The following is a 24,782-nucleotide window of genomic DNA, read 5'->3' as shown; positions in this document are numbered from 1 at the left end:
CACATTTGCGGACCATTGTAAACAATAAACTGACACAAAGACATTAATTAGTATCATTCCACATACAACAACGTAGGAACGGTCCTCTTTCAACACACTTGTAAACACTGGGGCGGAGTTTCGCGTTCGTCCTCTGTGACCTCTTGACGTCATGACGTATTGCGTGGGGTCACGTTGACGCATATCGACCGGATCTGGACGAGAAGTTGTGCTTTAAAAGTGTATATTTGTTATTTTTATTGTCAAAAATGACAATCGTTTTGCTAGATAAGACCCTTATGCCTCGTTTGGGATCGTTTATAGTCCTTTGAAACTCCGTTGAAAAAAACTGTTACGTGTTGATTTAAGTGTTAATTGTTGGTGTCTATTTAAGTCCATTAAAATGAGAAAAATCCTGCAATGTTTTCCTCAAAAAACATAATTTCTTCTTGACTGAACAAAGAAAGACATCAACATTTTGGATGACATGGTGGTGAGTAAATTATCTGGATTTTTCTTTTAAGAAAATGGAATATTCCTTTAATAACCGTTTTATTTATAAAGGGGTCCTTGTAACGGTACGTTCACACCAGAAGTGAATGAAGTGTTAAGCGCATCTTTGTTGGATATTCGCACTGTGTTAACCAATCAGGAGCTTGCTCTAGTAGTGACGTGATTACACTTAGCGAGGCAGAAATACAAAACAACAATGGAGGCAAAATCATCATCGCTGTATATCGACAGCCGGAGCTATATATATAGCTAGCTAAAGCAGACAAATTGAGCGGATTCACGTCTGAATTTTACGTGTAAATAACGTTAATAAAGCGTCCAACTACGGGCAAAAAGCACAATTTATTTGCTTGGTGTAAAGGCACAGTAAGTGGTCCGTGACGCCAAAATGTTTGAGAACCCCTGTTCTAGATCATATGATGTTTTGGTGCACCCCAAAATGAAAGTTGTCACAGAAAGTGGTTGCACTGCTTTAGACAGCTATAGACTTACTTCATAAGACATCTATAATTAGTTTGTTTTTGTAATTTTGGATTGCCAAAAGCTTGGAATCACTTTCATTAAATGGAAAAGTGTGGCCAGCACATTCTGCAACATTTCACCATTTGTTCCACAGAAGCAAGAAAATCATTCATGATAGGACTAAGATTCAACAATATAAAATAACTGAACTATACCTTTAAGTCAATCACTGACTATGCTACAAGGTAGCTGAAGCATAGCCAGAGACTGTGAAGAACCAACATTTACAGAAATACAGGAGGGTGTGTTAATAATAAAAAGAGGTAAAACTTACCAGCTCCATCAGGTTGGTCCTTGTTGGCTCTTCTGGCCGGGTTGTTGCTATTGTATTGCGCGTACTCATCATCCTGAGAGATCTGGGTAAGATCTTGCATGCTGAAGCTTCGGAGTTTGTCTGTGATGGCACCTTGACCCTGTGAAAACAAAAAACACGACACCTATCAGCACTGAACGGTTTTCAACTGAGCACAACAACATTGAATGGACATCCGTGACGACATGCATGTGTATAAATGAATTCATACGGACAGATAATTTAGGCTCTGTTCCAAAACCCAGTGATAAAGTCTGCTGTCTACTGCCTACATAAACAGCTGCTTTCAATGACAGCATGCACCAAAATAAACACAAGTGTTTATTCTCACAAGTGATTGATTTAAACACTATGTATAGAGAGCAACATATATAAATAACTGTATAACAGTTCCACAAGCAATGTGCTTGAAAAAAAATTCATCAAGAAACGCATAACAAAGATAACAACCATGCTATTAATATAAATAAACATAGCACACAATATTGTGTTTATTTTAACTAGACTAAACTATTTACATCATTACATTTTGGTACCTATTAACTGTTTCTCAACCAGGGTTTATTTTTAAGTTGCAAGCCAGCACCAGCCTTTATGATTTTCACAAAAGTTTAAACCCTTCCAGAAAATGTTCTTCTTTAAAAATATAAACATACAATATATCAAAAGAAAGAACAGACCCTGTGCTTAAAAAAAAAAAAAGGTTTTATCCTATCTTCATTCTCTTATCATCACTTATCAATATGGGTAGGTTTCTTCAAGAATATAAAGTTTTGCGCAAAAAGCTGAGGTAATTGCATTTTTGAGATCAGATTCAGGGCGATGATCAAAACGTACACTGACTTTTAACTGTTTTTGGATCAGTGGGTGCTTTGGTGTTTTATAAATTAGAGCAGCACCTAGTGGATAATAGCTGAAATATTAATTGCTGTTATCAAATTGGCCAAAGCAACATAAACTGTGAATAATTTTTCATTACATTCAAAGTCAATGCTAAACAACGCAAATAGACACGAATCGAGCATAGACACAGATTTCTGCGAACATGCAATATTCGCCTGTATCGCATCTTATGCGCAAGTAAAAAAATTGCAACTTGACCATGAAAATTCTGATGTATCTAAAAAATGGATAAGAATATTGTTTTAATTCATGTAATTGGCAATCCTGCAAGTGATCTAGAGCGAGTAAAGCAATGCAAATATTTGCTTTGTTTTCTGCCTTCTTGCCTACATGACCGCTCCCTAGATTTCCAAACAGAGCTTCACTGAGCACAAAACATTAGAGAAACTACACAAAACATTGTCTGGATGGGAGCGTTTTAAGGCCTAATGGCAATATGGCATGATGAAACTATTGATAATTAGTGATTAGCCATCATGTGTTGGAGTAAAATCAACAAAAGAAAAAAAAAACTAATAATACTAGAAACTCAAGTGGCAAATGATGTAGCTTCCACATGCAGTACAGATTCATGCGTCATTACCTGAACTGAAGACGGTCAGAATTCAGTACTCCTGTACAGCAGTACACATCAGTGATAAAACATCAGCATTAAAGAGGATTTAACAAACAAACAATAAACCAAGAACATCCATGATCAGAAAAATATGGCTGTTAAAATGTGCCTGTTACATACTCAGTGGCTCCACTTCAGAGAGACATCATTCAGTTAAACAAAGAGTCAGAGCGGGACAGTGGTGCTGTTCAGCATCTCTGTGTTCACTGCTATTACAACATCAGGCTTATTATATTAATGCTCCACTAACAGTAACACTAATGGCCTGGGGTTGTTTCACAAGGAAACAGTGACCTTTACTTGCGAGTCAAAGTCATTAGTGTATCATTTATTACTCATGCTGCGCTCTGTGCCGGCACACATATGCTCTTCATCGTAAGACACAAAGTCAACATAAAACGACATTCACAAGCCCAAGTAAGGCAACATGAGGAACATAAAATAAAATCTATTTTATTAATCTGTAAAATTTGTGCAGTAAATTACTGAATTATGGAAAGCAGGCGTTACATGCTAATATAAGCTGTGCATATAAAGAGATTAGATGCAAAAACCCTCTAAGTGCGCCTGACATGTTTTCCCACAAAGGTAAAATATTAGATTACACAATCTACTATTCACAAAAGTTACTCACTGTGTAAATGCAAAAAGAACAGTATATTTACATTCAGTGATGTGTACACAATTGCAAAAGCTTTTATAGCAGGAAATATGCAATATAAGTTAATGCCATTGAAGGTCAATTATTTGCGTGAGTAGGGCTCGTGTGAGTGAATTAAAGTAATCGTTATCATCTGGTGATGTGGACACTAATAAAGTTTTAATTATAGCAAACGTTATAGATATCGTTAAAGTGTGAACGTCCCTTAAGCTCCTAAGACTCCTTATTTGGCTTGCCTTTTATTTAGATTTCTACCAGCTATTTTGGGGTTAGGAAGAACCAGTAAATATAATAACCGTGTATTGGTCCATGTTTGTTTACAACAGGTTCCAGTTACACAGAATTAAGTATTATGGTGCAAACAACAAAAAAATTGATGTCCACATATGTGGACATAAAGGTCTTAGGAGGTTAAAGGGGACATTTCACAAGACTTTAAGATGTCAAATAAATATTTGGTGTCCCCAGAGTATGTACGTGTCGTGAAGTTTAAGCTCAAAATATCGCCCAGAATAATTAAATATAGCATGTTAAAATTGCCACTTTGTAGGTTTAACCCAAAAACAGCACATTTTTGGTGTGTCCTTTAAATGCAAATGAGCTGATCTCAGCACTAAATGACAGTGCCGTGGTTGGATAGTGCAGATTAAGGGGCGGTATTATCCCCTTATGACATCACATGGGAAGCCAAATTTCAATGAGCTATTTTTCACATGCTTGCAGAGAATGGTTTACCAAAACGTAGTTATTGGGTTGATCTTTTTCACATTTTCTAGATTGATAGAATCACTGCACCCAATTATAGCACTTATACATGAAAAAAGTCAGAAGGCCGAGATTAAGCACAAATCAAAGCGAATGTATTTGATAAACAAATAATACTTGCAAAGAGCATTCGGGTATTCTATAATAATATCATTATCTAATTTTTTGACAGAAGTGGCGTTTATCTAGCCTAGAAATCTAGACGCACCCTAGCGGCTGCAATATATATTTGCTGCCAGGGTTTAGTCTAGGCACTCACAATACACTTAACAGCTCCAAAAACCAAAATTTGGTCAGGCCAATCACATCGTGTGTAGCGTCTGTGGGGCGGGCTTAACATGATGACGACAGAGCTGCAACGGTTCCTACTTGAAAACAAAGAATGGCTGCTGCTACTGGCGAACAGCTTTCTTTTGAAGCGGCTTTGGCCGCGACTCTGGAGGACTTAGACTTATGTTTTTCTTTGAGAGAAGAGCAAATAACCCTACTGAAGTCCTTTTTAAGCAAGAAAGATGTGTTTGGAGTTTTGCCGACTGGTTACGGTAACTACGTCACCTTCTTCGTTGCTCTGATTGGTCATAGCGCTATCCTATTGAAGCAGAGGCATTTTGAGGGACAACCTTATATCCCGCCCCTTGCATTGAGCCGTTTGTGTGAAGAGTTGCCAGACCTTACATCTTGATGTAGGTCTGGCTAACCAGGCTAGCGTTTATCGGCTTTTGCATCTGAGCTCCTCATATTACCGTGAGAACTGTTGAGAAAGACTGTTACCTCATCCCAAGTCATGCCTGAAAATGTATCTTGCTATTGCTATTTAAGTTATTAAATTTGGTTAAATTCTTTGAAAAAGGATGCACAATAAGACCAAAAATGTCTTTAAGAAACAGGCTTGCCATTGATTTCACATGGACTTCTTAAAAGCAGGACACATTATACTACAGACAATTTCAATAATATAAACCAGACGAATATATATAAACAGTCCAAAATAATCTTGCCTACAAAGACACAGACAAACAGACTGACAGACACACTTGCCTTGACAGCTGCAGATACAGCCGCAGTGGCAGCGATGCTCAGCCCCTGCCTGCCAAACTTCACCATGGTTTCATAACTCCGTTCCTTTGCCTGGACTATGTAGTCGTCAATTTCCTTCAAGAACAACAGCAAAGCAAAAAACAATGAGTGAAAGCTTATGCAAATATGGTTTGGCAAATTAGTAAAGCAGTACAGAATCAGTACTTCTCAACTATTGGGTCATAGCCAAAATTTTAAATGTAAGGAAGGAACTGCTATTACGATGAATGGAGGGAAATGCAAAGCTCAATATGGCCACCCTGGTGTTGGAAGTCCAGTATCAGTTAAAGGAAACAATCATCAGTGGATATAGATAGACTGATGATTCTCTGAGGGAGGGGCTTTGTATGGTCTTGTAAGGCGCTTACCAACCTGAGCACAAGTGCAGTAGCAGAAACGACCTTGAAAAAGGTGGTTTTAGTGCAATTTAAGTGTTAAAAACAAAAAAGTTATGGTGCAGTTAATATCAGGTTTAATTGTTGGTCAGAAAAATGTGACCCGTGCTGGCAAAATGAGTCGGAATGCGCAGAGGGTAATTTTGAGCTAGAGGCAAAAGAAAATATAAATGTCAACTTGGGTCGACATTGAGGTTTTCAAAATAATAGGTAGATTGAGGTTTTCATAAAATAGGTACATTAATCCCTCATCTAGCGATCTCAATGCTCTAAATAGTCATTAAACATTTTAAATGATCTTTATTTGTACATTTTCTGAGAGGTGTAGCATCCTAAATGCTTAATTTAATACAGGGTCTCCAACCTTTTTGTGAGCAAGGGCTACCATAATGGACAAAACAATATGGGCTACTTTTTTAAATACGGTCTACTCAAAAATGTTCTTTTACTTGTTGATTTTTCTTTATTTTACTTGTTGATAAATTCTATCATTGTGTAAAATGTTAATATACATAAAAGAAGCTATTAATAGAATGTGCTTTGGGGGCAGCTCACAGACTCCGTGCGGGCAAACTGGTGCCCATGGGTCAATGTTGGAGACCACTGATCTAATACAAAGATGTGGGCATCCACAGGACTGCTTGATGTTAAGAGTTTTAAGAGCGATAAAAAATTAAAACAATCTTCCTAACCCACGCTACCCTGACATATACACAGAATTACAGTTTTTAAAAATATCTGTTTTGTTTTTGAACCTTTTAAATCTTTAACTTGATTTTTCTCCAAATTGACTTTGCTGACTCGGTCAACTTTGCTGAAGCTCTGTCATTTTTTGTCAGATTTCAACAAATCATACATCATTTTCAAGTTTTTCAAATTCATTTCAAATTCATTTTTTGAAAATTTGCTCATTTCAACTCAATTTGCCAGCACAGGTACAAATGTTGTTTAACTGTGATTTTAGCACATAATTTTACAGAGAAGTGTCTACCAACTCAAGTAGATAAGATTTGGTCTTGCATGACAAGCATGGCTGCCGAGGGGAGCAACTAAGCCAGAAATAAAGTTACCAAAACCAGATACCAATATTTATAATTTTGTCATTTGGACATTTTGGAATGTTTATGCACTAGTTTCATTTAAATTTGGTGAAAAACCTAGAGCTAATTTGCAAAAGTAGGTTTTGCAAAACACAAAATGCTGAAATTCTCCATAGACATCCGTATTTTTCTTAAACCAACGATTTCAATGATTGATAGGATAGTTAAAATGAACCTGTTTGAAAACAATCATTATTTTTTATCAAGTCTGTTTGGTAAGGCTAGTGGTGCAGAAATGACACACTTATCCTTTAGGGACGAGTTTTATTACGTGAGCATGCAAAACAAGTCTGGTTAACCTCTGTTAAGGCCACCATTTGGGGTCCAATATAAAATTAGGGTCATGAAGAAAAATATTGAGAAGCACTGGTCTAAAAGATTGATAAATCTGAAAAGTAGAGTTACTCTTTCTCTGGAGGTCAGCAGAGGATGAAGGAGTTTTCTGTAGATGACACTCGCCCCTCTCGTGTAGGGAGACAGAAGCCAGATCAAAAATGCTACCTTGATCTCATAATAGAGAGGAAACCTTTAGATCAGAGAGGAGAGAGAGGTGCAGGGACAGACATTAAATCCGATAATTGCGTTGATATAATTACACTCATTAAGGCTGAATTCCAACAAATTAATTTGTGTGACTCCAAATTAAACGGTGACTTCATTTCATTAAACCCTGAATGCTTTCCCAACAACATTCCTTGGTTTAAGGCAAATGAAACGGCATGCTTGTTTAGCCCAACATGAATCACATATAATCAAGTAAACAAGGTAAAGACTCATGGGTATGAGCATCCATCTCACCAGGACACGGTCATATCTGTGATGGTCTCCACCACTGTGTACAGCGCAAAGACAATCCAATACATCATCCATCGCACCTGGAAAAAAATATATGAAGGTCATTTTCAACTCTCAGGCATACATAACACAAGTGCAACAAACAAAAACTTTTGTCAGCATTTATAACTGATTTTAAAGTTATATATATACTTTTTTTAGTTAAACTGCAGAATTACATGGATTTTAATCAAACCATCATTGACAAGCACACATACCCATTGTGCGTGTTTGTGAGATGTAGCCATCATTGACAAGTACATAAACCCGTTTTTAATGATGGAAAGCATGAACCATTTGATATTTGAGATTAAATAAATCTTACCACGAAGTAAAGGAAATCTCAATTGATATGTTTATCTTTGTGACGCGACAGTCAGCGCATGGTCATTTTAAATCCGTTTACAAGACGAATACTCTTGTTATGTTTAATATAAAGTTATACCTACATTGCGTTTTAAAAAGGAGTAAATTGTCTTGATATGTGCTAAATTTATGATAATGTATTAGCACTATGACAAATCAGTAATCAACTTTTGGTTTGTCCACCACATTATAACTTAATCCTGTCTCAATGTGCTTTAAAACAGCAAGCTGTGATGTCAGGTAGGCAGCTCTCATTTGTCTCCCACCTTGAAGAATAAGAGACATGACCCTAGGACAGCTATGCAGGGCTCAAAAATAAGGATAGCCTGATGGCCTGTGGCTGTTCAGGACATCAGTCAATTTCACAGAAATATCTGAAATACAATTATCCAATCACAATCCAGAGAGTCATCATAATTAATATCTGTGTAGTACTGAAGCCCAGGCAAAAAAATTAAGCCATGATAATATTTGCCTGCAAGATCAGCAAGATCAACAATCCAATCGATGTCCATAATAAGTTAATATTGGATGATAATGACATATAGAGAATCTCTAGTTCAGTGCTTCTTCAAACACAGAGAGAATTAAAGCATTGTGAAGCCCAGCAAATGCATAACACTCACCCAAACATAAAACACCTGATACCAGAATATTTAAATAAAATCCATACATTTTTTCCCTGTTCAAGGTAATGAATGCCTAATCTACCCACACAGCCCGGCTCGCTAACATAAATCCAAGCGCACCTCTCTCCTGAAAGGAGCTGAAAACAGTCGAGTGTAGCGAAAAATCATTATGGCCGTGACATTAATTTCCATCTTGGCTCTTTCTGCGGCAGGACCTGTTTGGTATGCTGTACCCTTCTCTTCTCTCAACCACAGCGAGTTTTTTGCGAGCTTCTTAGCATTTCAATTTCAAAAGCCGTGCAGACGGTCATGTGATCTGCAGCCTTGAGCTTCAGCTCTCCGAGGTATTAGGTGATATTTTCAGCCTCGCTGAACAAAGTCAAATGAATCCACGACGAGACTGCATTACCAGCCTGACAGGAGGCGTCACGTTTAATTGGTGTCCTCCCGGTGAACCTTCAGCGGTGTGAGAGAGATCAATGCGCCGCAGGATAGCCACGACGAACCGTCAATCGAAATTCTCCGGTGGCCATCCGCTCTGATGAACGAAGCGTGCGTTATAAAAACAGCATCGATAAAAGACATCCAATCAGCCTCCTCCCTTACAACACCAGACAATATTTATTATAATTACTCCAGATCAATTTGAGAAGATGTAAGCAGAATTTCAAGCACTTTGTTCTGTCGCACTATACAACTAAGTCGAAAGCGATTCAGCAATGGGCTGGCACCCAAAACAAGCATGCCTTTTCTGCTTGACGCTGACTGTGGATCAAGAGTTATGATTCCTGGTTTTCCAAAAGGAAGAAAAATATTTGAAGTGTCTCGAATGTAAACGGACACGTTCCTTTCCTCCTTAGCGTGTGTTACTATGAAGACGTTTTCTTTGTTCTGCATTTAAACCGTGCGACAGGAGATACGAGACTGCCTGCTCTATGTTTATCTAACAAACAGGAGTTGTAGAGATTTGCTGCGAGCTGAAAACCCACAGATAGCAGTTTCTAAAAGCATCTATTCTGTGCTGGTAAACACAAGCATTAAACTTTATTTAAAGTCCAACATAAACCAGCAACTCCAGTCAACTGGGCCTATAAAAAGGTCTGCAGCACAAAGCATCATTTGTCCGGTCCTATTTTGGAAATGATTTGAAAGCAGGTTTCTCAATTACCCGTCTGCACTCGAAGGCAAACGCAGCAACGGTTATGAAATGTTTTAAAAGGGCTGCTTTTGTGGTCGATTGAGCTTTCTTCTTTTTTCAAGGGTTTGCCATTAAAAATCTAAGTTTACTGAAATTGAAATGACTTTCCATTCAAACATTAAGGAACATTCAGCAAAGCACATAAACACCCATGAGCTTTGGCTGCCCATGTCTGTTTACTTCATCTGTGAGTGATTTAGTTTACATGAGCGGGTCCTTACAGTCACTACGTTGGCAACTTGGCATGTAACCAAATAATTTGTTAGTAATCATATAAAAAAAGTATTCATGTAAACGCCTCAATACAATTGAGGTCGATTGGATGCAAATTTCGATCGTATTGAAAGGGGTGGTGTAATCTGATCTGTAATCCGATCATCAGAAGAAAAGTATGCATGTAAATGCATGAATCGTGGTGTTTTTGCAATCAAATGCAAAAAAACATTGTGCACATGCGCAGAAGAATTGTGCTTAAGTTTACGTTTTATATTTACCTTTTATTTACATATCACATGATACTTGTCACAGAAACATGCAAGGCAATGGCAATACACATTATTGAGGTAATGGGGTCACACGCTGTACTTTCTGCAGCGTTCACGTGTACTTTCATAACATTAGGCTATGTAAAGCAATAAAATAGCGCTGCCGAAAATTGTGACCAGTCACGGAAAGTAGGGACACAAGTCGGATCTGGGCATTTTGAGTTATTCACAGATTCTAAAAAAGTGCAGTTTCTAAGCTTTCCAACGATGTGTAACACATGGAAATCTGATAAGATTTGGAGAAGTTGTGGCCATTTGAATATAGGAACTCAGAAATACTCAAACCGAGAAAATCGAGACGAAAGGGACTCTTCTTTTCAGCTGGGGGAGACAATAGGGCTCATTTACATCTCATTTAGCTAAGCCATACCCCCTGTAAAACCCTTTTTGAGATGTTCTAGCATCATATGTAGTATTTTATGACCAAATGACAACACGCAAAAATAAACATGACTCTTTTTACCTTTGTGGGGATCACAAGTCGAATCCAGTCTGTTTCAGATTATCCAATTTTTGTCCACAAATGCGTATAATCCGTGAAATATAGATTGTTTACATCAGATTTCGCATGAATGTCTGGTAATACAATATAATATACAATCTGAAGACTATTTAAATCGTAACATGTAAGGGTATATGAGCTTACACTCCGTTAAACACATGAACCCTCCTTCAAAGTTTGTATTTAAAATAGGGAAGTAGTATAATAGATCATCCAAACAGCGCCGTCGAAAACGTGACATCCTTTAGAGATGTTACCAATCGCTCGCTCGTTCCTCCATCAGCCAATGACTTCATGGAAAATATTGATAGACAAAACATGTAGCCAATTATATAAAGAATACAACTATATCTGTGTAACTTCTGTGTGTTTGGACTCATGCTGCGCTGCAAGAACTGACATAGAGATGACGTTAAAGTACCGCGATACTTTGACGTCATCCGACTGCGGCGCCGCATAAAGTCAGTGACGCGGCTGACGTACGATGCGGCTGACTGTTATTTGTTCCGCCCCAGCTTCTTTAATTTTTCTTTTGTTTTGTGCGCCCGAGCTTTACAGTCTGGGGAGACGCACGCTAGGAGTTTGAAAAAAAAAAAAAACTTAGCAAACATGTCTGAGGAACAGGGCAGCCGCGTCACTACAGTCACGTGACTTCACGCTCGAGCCGGAAGAGAAGATAATGCTGAATAAAGTCGTAATTCTGCTATTTTTGGACCAAACTGTATTTTCGATGCATCAACACAATCTTACTGACCCACTGATGTCACATGGCCTACTTTGATGATGTTTTATTACCTATCTGGACATGAAAACCATACATAGATTTTCAATGAAGGGGATAGAAAGCTCTCGGACTAAATCTAACGATAAAACATCTTAAACTGTGTTCCGAAGATGAACGGAGGTCTTCCGAGTTTAGAACGACATAAGGGTGAGTCATTAATTACATTATTTTCATTTTTGGGCGAACTATCCTTATTTAGTAGTCACGCTGTTCCCTTTGGGGGCGGAGGCGAAAACACAAGCTTATCCAGTATGTAAATATACACACAGACAATGACGCCCCCCGCTGCACGCTAGAATCTCCGGAAAAACAAGCCTATTTCAACCGCAAAATGTACGCTTTTAAATATACAAAAACTGCTATCTCCAACATGGAGAGGCTTCTTCGTGATCTCAACTAACAGATTCTGCAATAAAACGAAAATCACAAATTTTGAAAAAAAAACTTTGTTTCTCATTTTCTCGAAACTTGTGCTGCCGACTTGTGTCCCTGGTTTCCGTGAGGGGGCACAATTGTGTTTTTATTACCTATATCTGAAAACTTCTTAGGAACAACTTTCTCCAACTCAGCTTTGACTTTTATCCAGAGATAAAACATGAACTCAACAAGAGATGCTGTCTGCATCATTGTATTGCCAAGTCCTCTGCTTTTTTCGAGTTTAGATTTGGGATAAAAAAAGTAAAAGGATTTCATTGATTAGTTATTAGTATTTGGGCTGTGAATAGTCATTTTGATGCTTTTGGACTAGTTTTGAATGTCCATTGGGATGGTTTTGATGCATAAATCTGGTAACCCTGGCTGTGCGCTTAAGCAGATGTTCGGTTCGGATTATATAAAATGTACATGTAAATGAACATTTTAATCAGATTGCGATGCTTAGGGTGCATGTAAACTGTCTTATTGTAACCTTCAATCAGATTTAATTCAGTCGGATTGACAAAATTTTGTGCAAACGTGCTTGTGAATGTGCATAAATGATCCATATATGGCCTCAATTCAATGACAGCAGTTACGTGTGTACAGCAAAAAAACAATGGGTGACCCAATAATGTTTAACGAAATTTTAGATTATGTAATACACTGTAAGTCACTTTGGATAAAAATGTCTACCAAATGAATAAATGTAAATATTTTGAGCATATTTAGAGATCACGTTGCATTAAAATTTAATTCTACATTTAAAAAAATGGCTGCAAGTAAACTCCATGTGATCATGATGATCATTTATTATTGTGTATCTTTGTGTTTCATCACGGCACACATGACGACTAGTCACGAGAACCAGTGACATTCCTACTTACTACTTTTACTTTAAATTGGGGTTTTCAGTGTATTGATTACTATACTGTCAAGCAAGATGACTTGAAATATTCGCTATTCACTAAATATAACATCACATGGAAAAAAGAAACATCATTGTTCTTAAGAAAATGTTTTGCATTTCACAAGATGGGAAACCCTCCTAAAATCTGTTTCTCCTAAAAACATTAGTTTTATGCTTGACTACAATTAACATTAAATCTTTTTAATGTTCACACACTGCTTATTTAAACATATGTTGAGAAGACATCTGTGGCAATTGAATAGATTAATATTATTAATGTTTCTTTTTCGACCTTTAGTGAAACCTAAAAATTGGTGAAGTTCCATAATAAAACCGGAGCAGAATGGAAACAATGAAAGAGAGAGATATGGTTTTTCATGCCACGTCCAGCTTTACTCAGGTTCAATGTCATTTATTCTGTGGAAGCTTTGAGTGTAATAAACAATGATGGATATAAGACGTTTTGATTATAAGAATGTTGCTATGGGTCGCCTTATATACCAGTGAAGAGGGAAAAGTGTTTCACTGTAGCAGTAACACAATTCACTGCATAACAGCATAGCTTACAGACTGTATGGTTACCAGGGTACTAACAAACCTCCAGTACAACCACTGAGGCGAGATCTCTTCAGAATAAAATTAAAAGAATAAAATTAAAAGAATAAAAAAAAAGAATTAGCAAAGGACTGTTTGGGAAGTCTCAATGTTAAAGGAATAGTCTACTCATTTTCAATATTAAAATATGTTATTACCTTAACTAAGAACTGTTGAATCATCCCTCTATCATCTGTGTGTGTGCACGTAAGCGCTGGAGCGCGCTGCGACGCTACGATAGCATTTAGCTTAGCCCCATTCATTCAATGCTGCCATTTAGAGATAAAGTTAGAAGTGACCAAACACATCAACGTTTTTAGCACTTTTGGGAGTACTTCAACTCGCCTGAAAAGTCCGCTCCCCTTCTCACTCTCATAATGGGAGAGGGAGGGTGTTACTGCGCCAAGTCGAAGTACTCCCAAAAGTGCTATTACGCCATAAAATATAGTTACTCTTTTAAATCCGCTTAGAAAAGCGCTATGTTTTATTTTGTACCACCAAACTTGCTCGTATAACTACTCGTCTTAAATAGGAAAAACGTTGATGTGTTTGGTCACTTCTAACTTTATCTCTAAATGGTACCATTGAATGAATGGGGCTAAGCTAAATGCTATCGTAGCGTCGCAGCGCACTCCAGCGCTTACGTGCACACACACAGATGATAGAGGGATGATTCAACAGTTCTTAGTTAAGGTAATAACATATTTTAATATTGAAAATGAGTAGAACTATTCCTTTAAGGCTGCACAATAAATCACCATGCGATTGTCACTGGCCTCTCGTCAGTAAAACCGGTTCCTTGATTAGTAGTAAATCGCCATCACCTTCTTTCAGATGGAGCGCATTTACTAAACAGAGCTGTAGTTCACTGAAAAGATTGGCAATATTGCATTCATAATCACAAGCGATTCGTCCGCAATTATAAATGCGATATGGCTCGGCTTGTAAGTGAACTTCGGCTCTGTGTAGTAAATGCGCATCATCTGAAAGTAGGTGATGGCGATTGACAAAAAACCGGCTTTACTAACAAGAGGCGAGTGACAATCACATGCGATTTATCGTGCAGCCCTACTCAATGTAGTACATGCAAAACAAACTGGTTTCGGTAGGGATGCTCCGATCCATCGTCCGTAGATCAGTATGGGCTAATCGTCACATTAAATTACTCAATCGATACTCGCTAAATTTGTCGATCTCATGAACTGATCTTTCTGTTATCTTATTTCATCATAGGGCCCCTGAATGCGTCTGCAATTTGAGACCATTTTTAAGCAGTGCAGGTATTTTAACAAACCCACTGCCCATGCAAATTTGGATTTCTCTCTCTGCCTTTACAGAAAGATATGTGCATATTCTAAGAAGATGGGCTCCGGACCTTACATGCAGCGCAAGGTGTCTATACATCCCAATCAAACAGCGTATACAGCATACATCTATCACTGACATTGCATCTTCATGCCAAAAGAAAAAGAAATCCAGATATAACTTATACTTATTATACATTTATCAATTTATTTAATTATAATGATAATGATTTAATTAAATACCTTAGTTTGCTTATAATAATTATATAATTTATCATTTATAATAATTATGGACTATAATGACACTGATTTGGGTTGCTCAGTAAGCATTGATTTCAGATGTAGAATAAGCTGTCAAAGGAAATGTTCTTCAAAACAAGTTTAGAGCATGACATCTGATCCGGCCACAACACACACACACCCCTCCTAACATGCCTGAACTTGCACATAACATGTTGGCCTGTTCACATCATATTTAAAGGAGTGGTGTGGCTTAGTAGTTAAAGATCTGGCAAGCAACCAAAACCCGGTATGTTCAAGGCATCAGAAGAGCTGATTCTCATATATAGCCTTGATCACTTAACCTTATTCACTCATTTTCAGTATTCACTCACTTTAAAATAGAAAGAGTCCACATATAAGCAAACATTGTACACAGATGGATATGTTTTTTTTTACTCACATATTCTTTGACATTTTTGGTTTTCACTGCTTTGTAGGAGTAGTATGCTGGGTACAAGTTTCCAAAAACCAGCCTGTGTATAGAAACAGAGAGTGAAATAAAGGAAACATTATTATGCATGTTCTTCAAAAGCCATTTCCTGCTTCTGATTGTGTTCACAAGGTAAATGGTTTATTTTTCTTATTTTCCAAAAAAAGGAAAAAACAAGAGAAAAAGAGAGCCATAAAACATGTTCTGATATAGATTAATTCCACATGGACTGAAAAACAAGGAAAACAGCACAGACAGATGTATTATTCTAGACATGTTTAGGAGAAATCAGGAGACATTATATATACATGTGGTCATAAACACATGGGACCACGTCACATTCATAGTACCCTAAATGCTAAAACTGTTTGAATTAGCCAGTATCCATTGGCTTTGTGGGAGTCTTAAAGTCGCCATGAAACGGAAGTATCAATTGCCTAATTTTCCCAGTGGTGACGTGTATCAGAGTAAAACCGGCCTCTGAAATGAAATAAGGCAGGGCTGGATTTGAATTTGTACATCGATATCTGATTGGATCATTTGAAGTTGGGTCGTGTTGCTAATTGCTAATCGCAGCGATTCTCCCGGACCCCGCCCACCTGCCATACATTTTGCACGGAAAGTAAAGAGAGATCGTTTTTAGGAGGGGAGGAGATTTGCATTTTTGATTAAAGATTATGAGGGCACATGAATTTTTAAAAATTAATGAAGCTCACAGATAAATCATTTGTAAAAAATACCACAATATTACAAAACAAATTACAGTTTTTTATTTTACTTTTCATTGCGACTTTAAAGGGATCATAGCGCAAAAATCTGTGAAAAATTAGGTAATTCAGATTTCGCCCGTTTTGCGATGTAGGTAGCGAATCTTATTACACTAATACGCATGGAAAAAAGATAGTTAGTATTGTTTAAGATAATTAGAATACAACTCAAATATATAAATTCATCCTATAAATTCCAGCTCAATGCAAAAATGTTTATGGAAAAACCCCACTTAACAATGAGCTGATGTAACAATATTTTTTTGTGTAGGTGAACAGACATCTTGATCCATAGCTGTTCCTACATAGCATATTTAAACAAAGAGCCTCAACAATCTAACTAACAAAAAACTATTTTTGGTTGAAATTGCTTTGCTGGAAATTAATATATTTCTACTAATACTGTGCAGATTATTAAACAGATTGTAGATCACTGAAGGTTGGTAAACAGCTGGAAACAAATGAAATTATCACTTGGACTGGAGAAACTAGATTTTAACCAAACACACACACCACCTGATGATGGCAGATAAGAGGTCACAGTTGCTGATAGTTTCAGCCAGGAACTCAACTTACGGCAAATCACTGGAAAGATTACAATCCATCCTATGACAGACTAATCATAAAGCAGCCAACATACCATCAGACAGACCCATTGTCAGCCCTTCATTTGCAGTCTGTTAATCTTAGCCAGGTCCCATTTATTACACTCCACTAAATCATCTTAAATCAGTGACAGAACCTGCAGACCAATGCGTACTAGAAACCACTGTTGATAGTAAACCACCTGCACACTATTGAGTTGCCAAACACTGAAGCCATAAATATGTGTACTAACAAATCCTCTTCTTATTCACTCAAAAAATATGGTACCACAATAGACATTGAAGGGGACATGTCAAATTGAAATGGCCAAGCTGTCCGCCCCAATATTTAAAATAACAGGCTTCCAAACTGCACCTTAAATGGTCGCATTTGTGACCAAAAACATTAATTTGCAAGTGCTATTTTTGCAGATGTCACCACTTAGCAACAGTGTCAATTTACATGTTACGATTTTTATGTCTGCATGCTAACTTTTAATGGATGTTTTGCACGCAGCAGAAGCCTATAACATCATTTGGCATAATAAAATGAGATGCAGCACATGAAAGTTTCACAGTTTGAGTGCAAAATATGGATGTGTAAAGCGAAAATCACCTCCCCACGACAGGTAAAACGGTCAAACAATCGAGTCAAATGAGACATGATCTGCTAATAAGCAAGCAACTCCAAATATGCCGGTGGGTGTACACGTATGATCTCTTCAGCAGTATTAACTCGCAGAAAAATAACAAATAATCTCTACATACAACGGTAACTTAAAAACAAATGCATTTTTAGAATATAAATAAAAAATAAATAAATGCATTATTACATTAAACATAATAATATAACACAATAATATTAAAACAATGACAAGCGGGGAAATATTGCATTCATAATCGCGGATGAATCGCCCCGCTTGTCAGTGAACTAAGGCTCTATGTACTAAATGCCGCTCCATCTGAAAGCAGCTGATGGCGATTTATTAGTAATCAAGGAACCAGCTTTACTGACGAGATGCGTGTGATTTGTCATGCAGCCCTAATATCTATTGATACATACAGCCTGGTTCCCCCAATGTTCAAGCTGTGGTAACGGCCATGATGGGACTCTAAAGGATTTAGGGACACAACTGCTTCACAACAGTAATAATCCAGGCGTGGAGCTTAAAGTTGGGTACTGATGAAAGCTCACACTGCCTGTGGCCCCAACTGCGTGTGCTAGCATGCTGCTTCTAGCATTCGCCTCGACATGCCATGATGCAGCCAGACATTGGACTTTTAGAGATTTCACAGGCATGAACAACCCTTGATGTTTCCCAGATGATAATACTGCTGTCTGAAACCTGTGTTTCACTTCTATACTTGAGTTACCTTATGTGTTTACCACTGGCAAATATATACAGTGTGTGACTCAGAAATTCAGCTTGCTCTCAAATAAGATCAAAGGTTGAATCTTTAGCAGTTTACATGCTATAACAGACTAATATAGATTTTTCCCTATAAAACCATCATAATCGTCTGTTTAAAGATGCTTAGTTTGTGTTACGGCATGATCAGGGATGATTAATGGCCACCAAAATGAAACTAGATGAAAAAACTGAGGAAAATAAGAGTGATACTTGACAACGAGTAGTTAGGATGGTTGCCAGGGCATCGGCACGTTCTGCTAGACTTTTAAAGTTATTGCTTAGCAATTGCTAGGGTGTTTTGACTGTTGCCATGTGGTTTCTAGGGTGTTCCGAGTGTCGCCGTGTAGCTCTAGGGTGTTACGAGTGTCGCCGCGTGGTTTATAGGGTGTTATGAGTGTCGCAGCGTGGTTTCTAGGATGTTACGAGTGTCGCAGCATGGTTTCTAGGGTGTTTCGAGTGTCGCAGCGTGGTTTCTAGGGTGTTTCGAGTGTCGCAGCGTGGTTTCTAGGGTGTAACGAGTGTCGCAGCGTGGTTTCTAGGGTGGTACGAGTGTCGCAGCGTGGTTTCTAGGGTGGTGCGAGTGTCGCGGCGTGGATTCTAGGGTGTAACGAGTGTCGCGGCGTGGTTTCTAGGGTGGTACGAGTGTCGCAGCGTGGTTTCTAGGGTGGTACAAGTGTCGCAGCGTGGTTTCTAGGGTGGTACGAGTGTCGCGGCGTGGTTTCTAGGGTGGTACGAGTGTCGCGGCGTGGTTTCTAGGGTGTTACGAGTGTCGCGGCGTGGTTTCTAGGGTGTTACGAGTGTCGCGGCGTGGTTTCTAGGGTGTAACGAGTGTCGCGGCGTGGTTTCTAGGGTGTAACGAGTGTCGCAGCGTGGTTTCTAGGGTGTAACGAGTGTCGCAGCGTGGTTTCTAGGATGTTACGAGTGTCACAGCGTGGTTTCTAGGGTGTAACGAGTGTTGCAGCGTGGTTTCTAGGGTGTTACGAGTATCGCAGCGTGGTTTCTAGGGTGTTACGAGTGTCGCAGCGTGGTTTCTAGGGTGGTACGAGTGTCGCAGCATGGTTTCTAGGGTGGTACGATTGTCGCACCGTGGTTTCTATTAGGGTTGCATAACGATTAATCGCGACTAATCTATTGCAGCACTAGTTTCTATGGTGGTGTTAGTGTTGCTGTGTGGATTCTATGGTGCTGTTAGTGTTGCTGTGTGATTTCTAGGGTCTTATGAATGTTGCAGTGTGGATTCTATGGTGGTGTTAGTGTTGCTTTGTGGATTCTAGGTTCTGAGTGGTTGTTAAGGGACAAGAGTTTCCACTATATTCTCTGCGACGACTCAGGTCATTGTATTGTGGCAAATTTATTGAGTTGTTTGCACATTTTATGGTCTACAAATCTGATCACTTAGAAAACTAAAGAACATGTGGTATCATCATTCTTGGGTGATGTGGAAGTTACACATTGAAGTTTAATATAGGCTTAGAAGTTGTATTTAACATTAGTACTGGTAAAACGTAGCCACATTACATTTAAGTGATTAAGAATTACAAATGTGTGATGTGGTCAGCACACATGTTCAGAAACGTCTGTTGTATGGTTTCATCCAAGGATCCACTTCGGCAGCGGTTTATTTCCTGTTTCCATAGAAACAGTTGAGGCACTGAGCTGTAACAATGGTGTTCAGCTCCACACATCTCTCAACCCCTTCCCCCCTTCACTTACCCTGCAGCACTGTCATTTAGACGTCTATTACTATCTACACCTAATAACTAATATTTGTCATTCATTGGCTGATTGTTTAAATGCACTAAATGAGGAAATTCTCTGTTACCTACAATGCTGCAATTAACAAACTTGAAAGACTGGAGTCGCTGGACAAGAGGGTTTTCCCGGAATTCCTTTCCTGTCTTAGGAAATTGTAAATAAACACACAGTGTCTAAACCAAGATGAGAAGCTTTCTTGTATCTGTACATAATACATCTACTGCCTAATGGCACACAATTTTAACTGATGAGATTTTAGGATGGGTGGGGACATCTGCTGTGACATCATAAAAGGAAGTAGCTTAAGCCGAAAGTATACTAGGGACGTCCGCGTATGTGCACCGTCCGCATGACGTCATTTTCGTCATCAGGAGGGTCCGCGGTCGGCCGCACGGACCGTCCGCGTGCAGCCCAAAATTTGCGCGGACAGTGCGCGTACAACAACTAAAATATTTAGACAGAACACTCCACTATAAACAATTATACAAAGGAAATAGACAGCATTTGCACACACACTATCGTTTTTTCTTCTTTAACTTTTACATCTTCCAAGAACAGAAAGCTGTGGAGCATGTTTGTTACCATAATGTTTGATTCCTGTTCTTTGTTGTCTTGTTGTTTGTTCTAAACTGTGTTTGCAATGGTGGATCAGTTACTTTTCTTCACCTATCCTAATGTTTTAATGTACTGTAAATGTCGCCAAATCAGTGCTGCCCTGACAGCCTGTTAGACTAATAATTTGAATAAGAAATCATTTGTATTGCGTATAGTGTCGAACGCGGCCATCCGCGTGTAGCCGTGGGGAGTATACTTGGAAAGCTGTGCGGACGCGTGCGCGCGCGAGCTGGACACAGACGCGGAAAAAAGGTATACCCCGGCCTTTACTCTCCTTATATTTGTTGCAGCTGGTTAAGGTATAATTCACCTAAACATGAAAATTCCCCATGTATGATTAACTTTCTTAAATTGAACAGGTACAAATAAATGTATATTAAATTGCCATGCTAATCTGTCTTCCTTTATGGTGCTCCAAAAGTAGGTATTCTAAAGCAATACATTTGTGAGAGAAGACAAAATATTTTGAGCTTTAGCAACACTGAAAGTTAAAAAAATGTATCCGAGCAATACATTCAAACAAGGCAGAACAATGATTTACTCTCATTCGTCCTCATGCATTTCATTATGAAACAAGTGTTTCAAAATTGCTTACAAAGCTCGAAATGTATTTCTCTGAAAAAAATTAACCTGAAGGAATCATTTAATGATGGATGTATGTGTGTTTGGAGGTTGACCCCATGACATGAGACATGAAAGCATTTTAATTTAAATGATCTGTTTAAGTAAGCAAAGCATATACATCAGGGATGGCATGAGGGTTATTAAATTATAAGAGAATTAGATTTTTTAGTGAACTAATCTTTTAAAACAAAAATTTAACAGATTTAACTGCGATATTATATTGTGCTTGGTTTGATAGCTGTGTTAGTCTTATTCAGATGACACAGGGTTTTACAAGAATGAAAGCTAGAAACTGAAATGCCTTAGATTGAATTACCTGGACTTTAACTGAATTACATATGAATAATGAAATATGCAGAAGGGAAATTTAACATAAAAGGTACATACCCGCATACTGTGTTTTGCCAACCTAAGCAATTTTATATTTTTGTGGCACAGAGGTTCAAATGTGTCTCTTTGGCTAAAATCTGTTAATGCGCAACAAACCATACTAAAGTATATGGGTGGGCAATATGACTTACATCATAACAGTATGAGTAAGCTGATATCAGTAGTAGAATACCACACTTTATTTTTACTAGAGAGGAATATGATTTGTGAAAATGCACATTTTTGGATTATTCAGTAAATATTTCACAAATGAAAGGCGTTGTTCCTTTTTACTTGAAATTTGATGATTGCCAGCCAAGATTTATTACAGAATAAACAAATAAATGATAAATCTGGCAATCTGACAGGCTGGTGAATTTGTTCATCCAGCAGACCCTTCTGGTATCAGGGATAAATACTTAAATTATACAAGTTAACAAACTAACCATTTTGATAATTTAACTAAACGATTATAAAGAATGTGTACAAAATAGCAAAAAAAAGGATACACAATCCTCTAAACATACAGCAGTTGGATTCTACATTCATGTGCCAAAAAGTGACGTTGCTTGGCAACTACAAATGTCTAAATGCTATTTCTGCTTTAAAACAGCCTTTAAGGGTGTTTTCACACCTAGTTCGTTTGAGCCCTCCAAACGCTCTCAGAGCAGTTCAGGGTGTATATGTGAACAAACCAAGTGATCTCAGACCCCCCCTAAAAGGACCCCAAAGCGAACCGAGCTCAGACCACATCCGGAGGTGGTCTGAGTACGGTTCGCTTTTGGGTTCTTTTGTGGTTTGATTTCTTTTTGATATGTGAAATCAATGAGGTCCCGGTCCGCTTTGCGTGTCGTTTTGACATTGTATCAAAATCAGCTGCTACACAGAAAGCTGGGATCTGAGTTCTTATGAAGTTGTGATGTGAACAAGAAAGGGTCTGAGATCACTTCAGTTCTGAAGGGGACCAAAAAAAGAACTGGGTACTCTTTTGAGTCCACTTTATTGTGAACACCAAAAGGGCTGAGTTCACATTCGGCTAGTTCCTTTTCTGGTTCACTTAAAGTGAACTGGGTTTGGTTCTTTTAAAATGAACTATATGTGAAAACACCCTAAATAGCCTTTAAGGTCCCCTCTTCATCTTTCCCTGTTTGACATTTCTATGATCACATGCTATATACCGTCACACCACACAGCTCTACAAGTCTAAAATGAAACCAGAAAGTCTGATTAACTCAATGGTTTAGCATTCGCCAACTTTGATTCTCCTCATGGTCTCCATGTGTCATTTCACAGCAGAACCTGCACAGTCCCTATGAAATACAAATAAATGTCCTGAACATCAACCTTACATTGTTTTCACAACAAGGAGCCGGTCTTCCTCCAGCGGGCCCCTGAAGGAAACGAGACCTGCATTAAGCTGACTTGAAAGTATTTTTGTGAGTATTGCTCTCAAAGCATGCAGCTGAAACAATAAAACCTTCAGACGAGCCTTGACACTGTGTTTTAGGTCAACTTTGAGTTTCCTGCTAAGAAACGTGTTCACTCTGATGACCGGCTATTGCTTAGAGCCAGATGCTGAGAGTCTCCTAAAACACATCTGGTTCAGCTCACTGAATTCAGTATATTTCCCCTTAATAAGCTAAATGTTTATTTCTTTTTATTTTAGCAAAATCAGTAAATTCAACCTTTCATTAGACATACAGTGCTAGATATGTAACAGTAACACAGCATTACCATGCAGCAAAACAAAATATGTTTAGCTATTGTATGTTTCCATTAAGAACCTTCAACATCCAATAAAACCTTTCTTCTGCACAAAAGCTTCTTTGTGGTGAAAAAAATGGGAAAGTTAAGAGGTCACTACTGTGATTTATCATAAAGACCAGCTATTGAGCAAATAACGTATTCAGGACTGGGACTAGTCGTTTGATGTCATTTACTTTTGAATAGGGGTGTAAGAAAATATAGATACCCGTGTGTAAAGGGATATTTTGTTTGCCAATACCGTATAGATTTTCAAAAACAAGTTTTCGACTCATGGCAGTTGTATCGTTTTCAATTTACATCCTGACCACAGTCTTCTTATCTTTAAATTTCAAGAGGAAGGAAGTTCTTCACAGAGGACCCAGGACCCATACAGGACCTGTTTTAAATGATCAGTGGGGTCCGGCTCGGTTCTAGTTTACGTACTTCAGGTCCCGGACTCCTGGTTCTGATTAATACTGTGTGTAATACCAGAGTCGATTGGAAAACACCTGGTCGTGATCAGAGTCAGTCAGTACTAACGTGCTAAAGCGGATGTCCAGTCTCAAGCGCTCATATGGTTTCTATGGCAACTGACAACTGCTCCTGTTGGGTACCATGCGCAACACTCCCATTTTATTTTTATGAATGAACCGTCTTTTTATATCCAAAATGTTTGCTCAGGGAGCACAGTGATGGTAGCAAACAAGCAATGCTAATGTCAAGCCCATTGCACTGAACGAGCAAACAATCATAGTTTAAATGGCAAACAGTACTTATTATGTAAACTTACTTAAGAAATAAAAAGACACCCGTCACGGTGACAGCACATGTATTTTTGAATCTGGAATAATGAGTGGATTAAGCTCTTAGAGAGGAACAATATAGATATGGGTTGTATGCATTTGTCAGGCAACTTACAAAGGAGAATGCTGCTAGGTACACACAACAAGTTAATTTTTTTCCTAAGGTTTGCATATGGTGGTGTGTTCTTGATGACAGCTTTCCTAAAATTATATCCTATTCTATTCCCAAAATAAGAAATATTCCAATACATTGCCTTGCTTACAGTTTTGCAGGTATCGAATTGTATCAAACCTGTATTGGGACACGTATCATATTGCACAATTCTTGCCGATACACAGCCCTACTTTTTATATTATACAAATGTTGTACAAAGCAATAACAATATTGTACACACAACACAATTCTACATTTATACTGAATATAAGCTTTTCTTGCCATAGTGAATTTAAAATAAAATCATGAAAACTATA

At 38.2% G+C, this 24,782-nt stretch overlaps 1 protein-coding gene across 1 annotated transcript in view; it reads right to left on the bottom strand.

Moving 5' to 3' along the window:
- Nucleotides 1–24,782, bottom strand: part of reep3b (receptor accessory protein 3b) — a 36,394-nt gene that overhangs the window by 9,793 nt on the left and 1,819 nt on the right. Inside the window, exons 2-6 of the mRNA XM_065257785.2 lie at nt 15,607–15,679; nt 7,643–7,719; nt 7,250–7,370; nt 5,311–5,424; nt 1,289–1,427 (exon numbers count right to left, since the gene is read on the bottom strand). Coding sequence (XP_065113857.1) covers nt 1,289–1,427; nt 5,311–5,424; nt 7,250–7,370; nt 7,643–7,719; nt 15,607–15,679 — 524 coding nt within the window. The remainder of the gene's footprint in view (nt 1–1,288; nt 1,428–5,310; nt 5,425–7,249; nt 7,371–7,642; nt 7,720–15,606; nt 15,680–24,782) is intronic.

Source organism: Paramisgurnus dabryanus, chromosome 1, assembly GCF_030506205.2.
Source record: "Paramisgurnus dabryanus chromosome 1, PD_genome_1.1, whole genome shotgun sequence".
Classification (NCBI taxonomy): Eukaryota; Metazoa; Chordata; class Actinopteri; order Cypriniformes; family Cobitidae; genus Paramisgurnus; species Paramisgurnus dabryanus.
The sequence above is the reverse complement of the archived record's forward strand: the minus strand, read 5'-3'. Positions and strand labels throughout refer to the sequence as shown.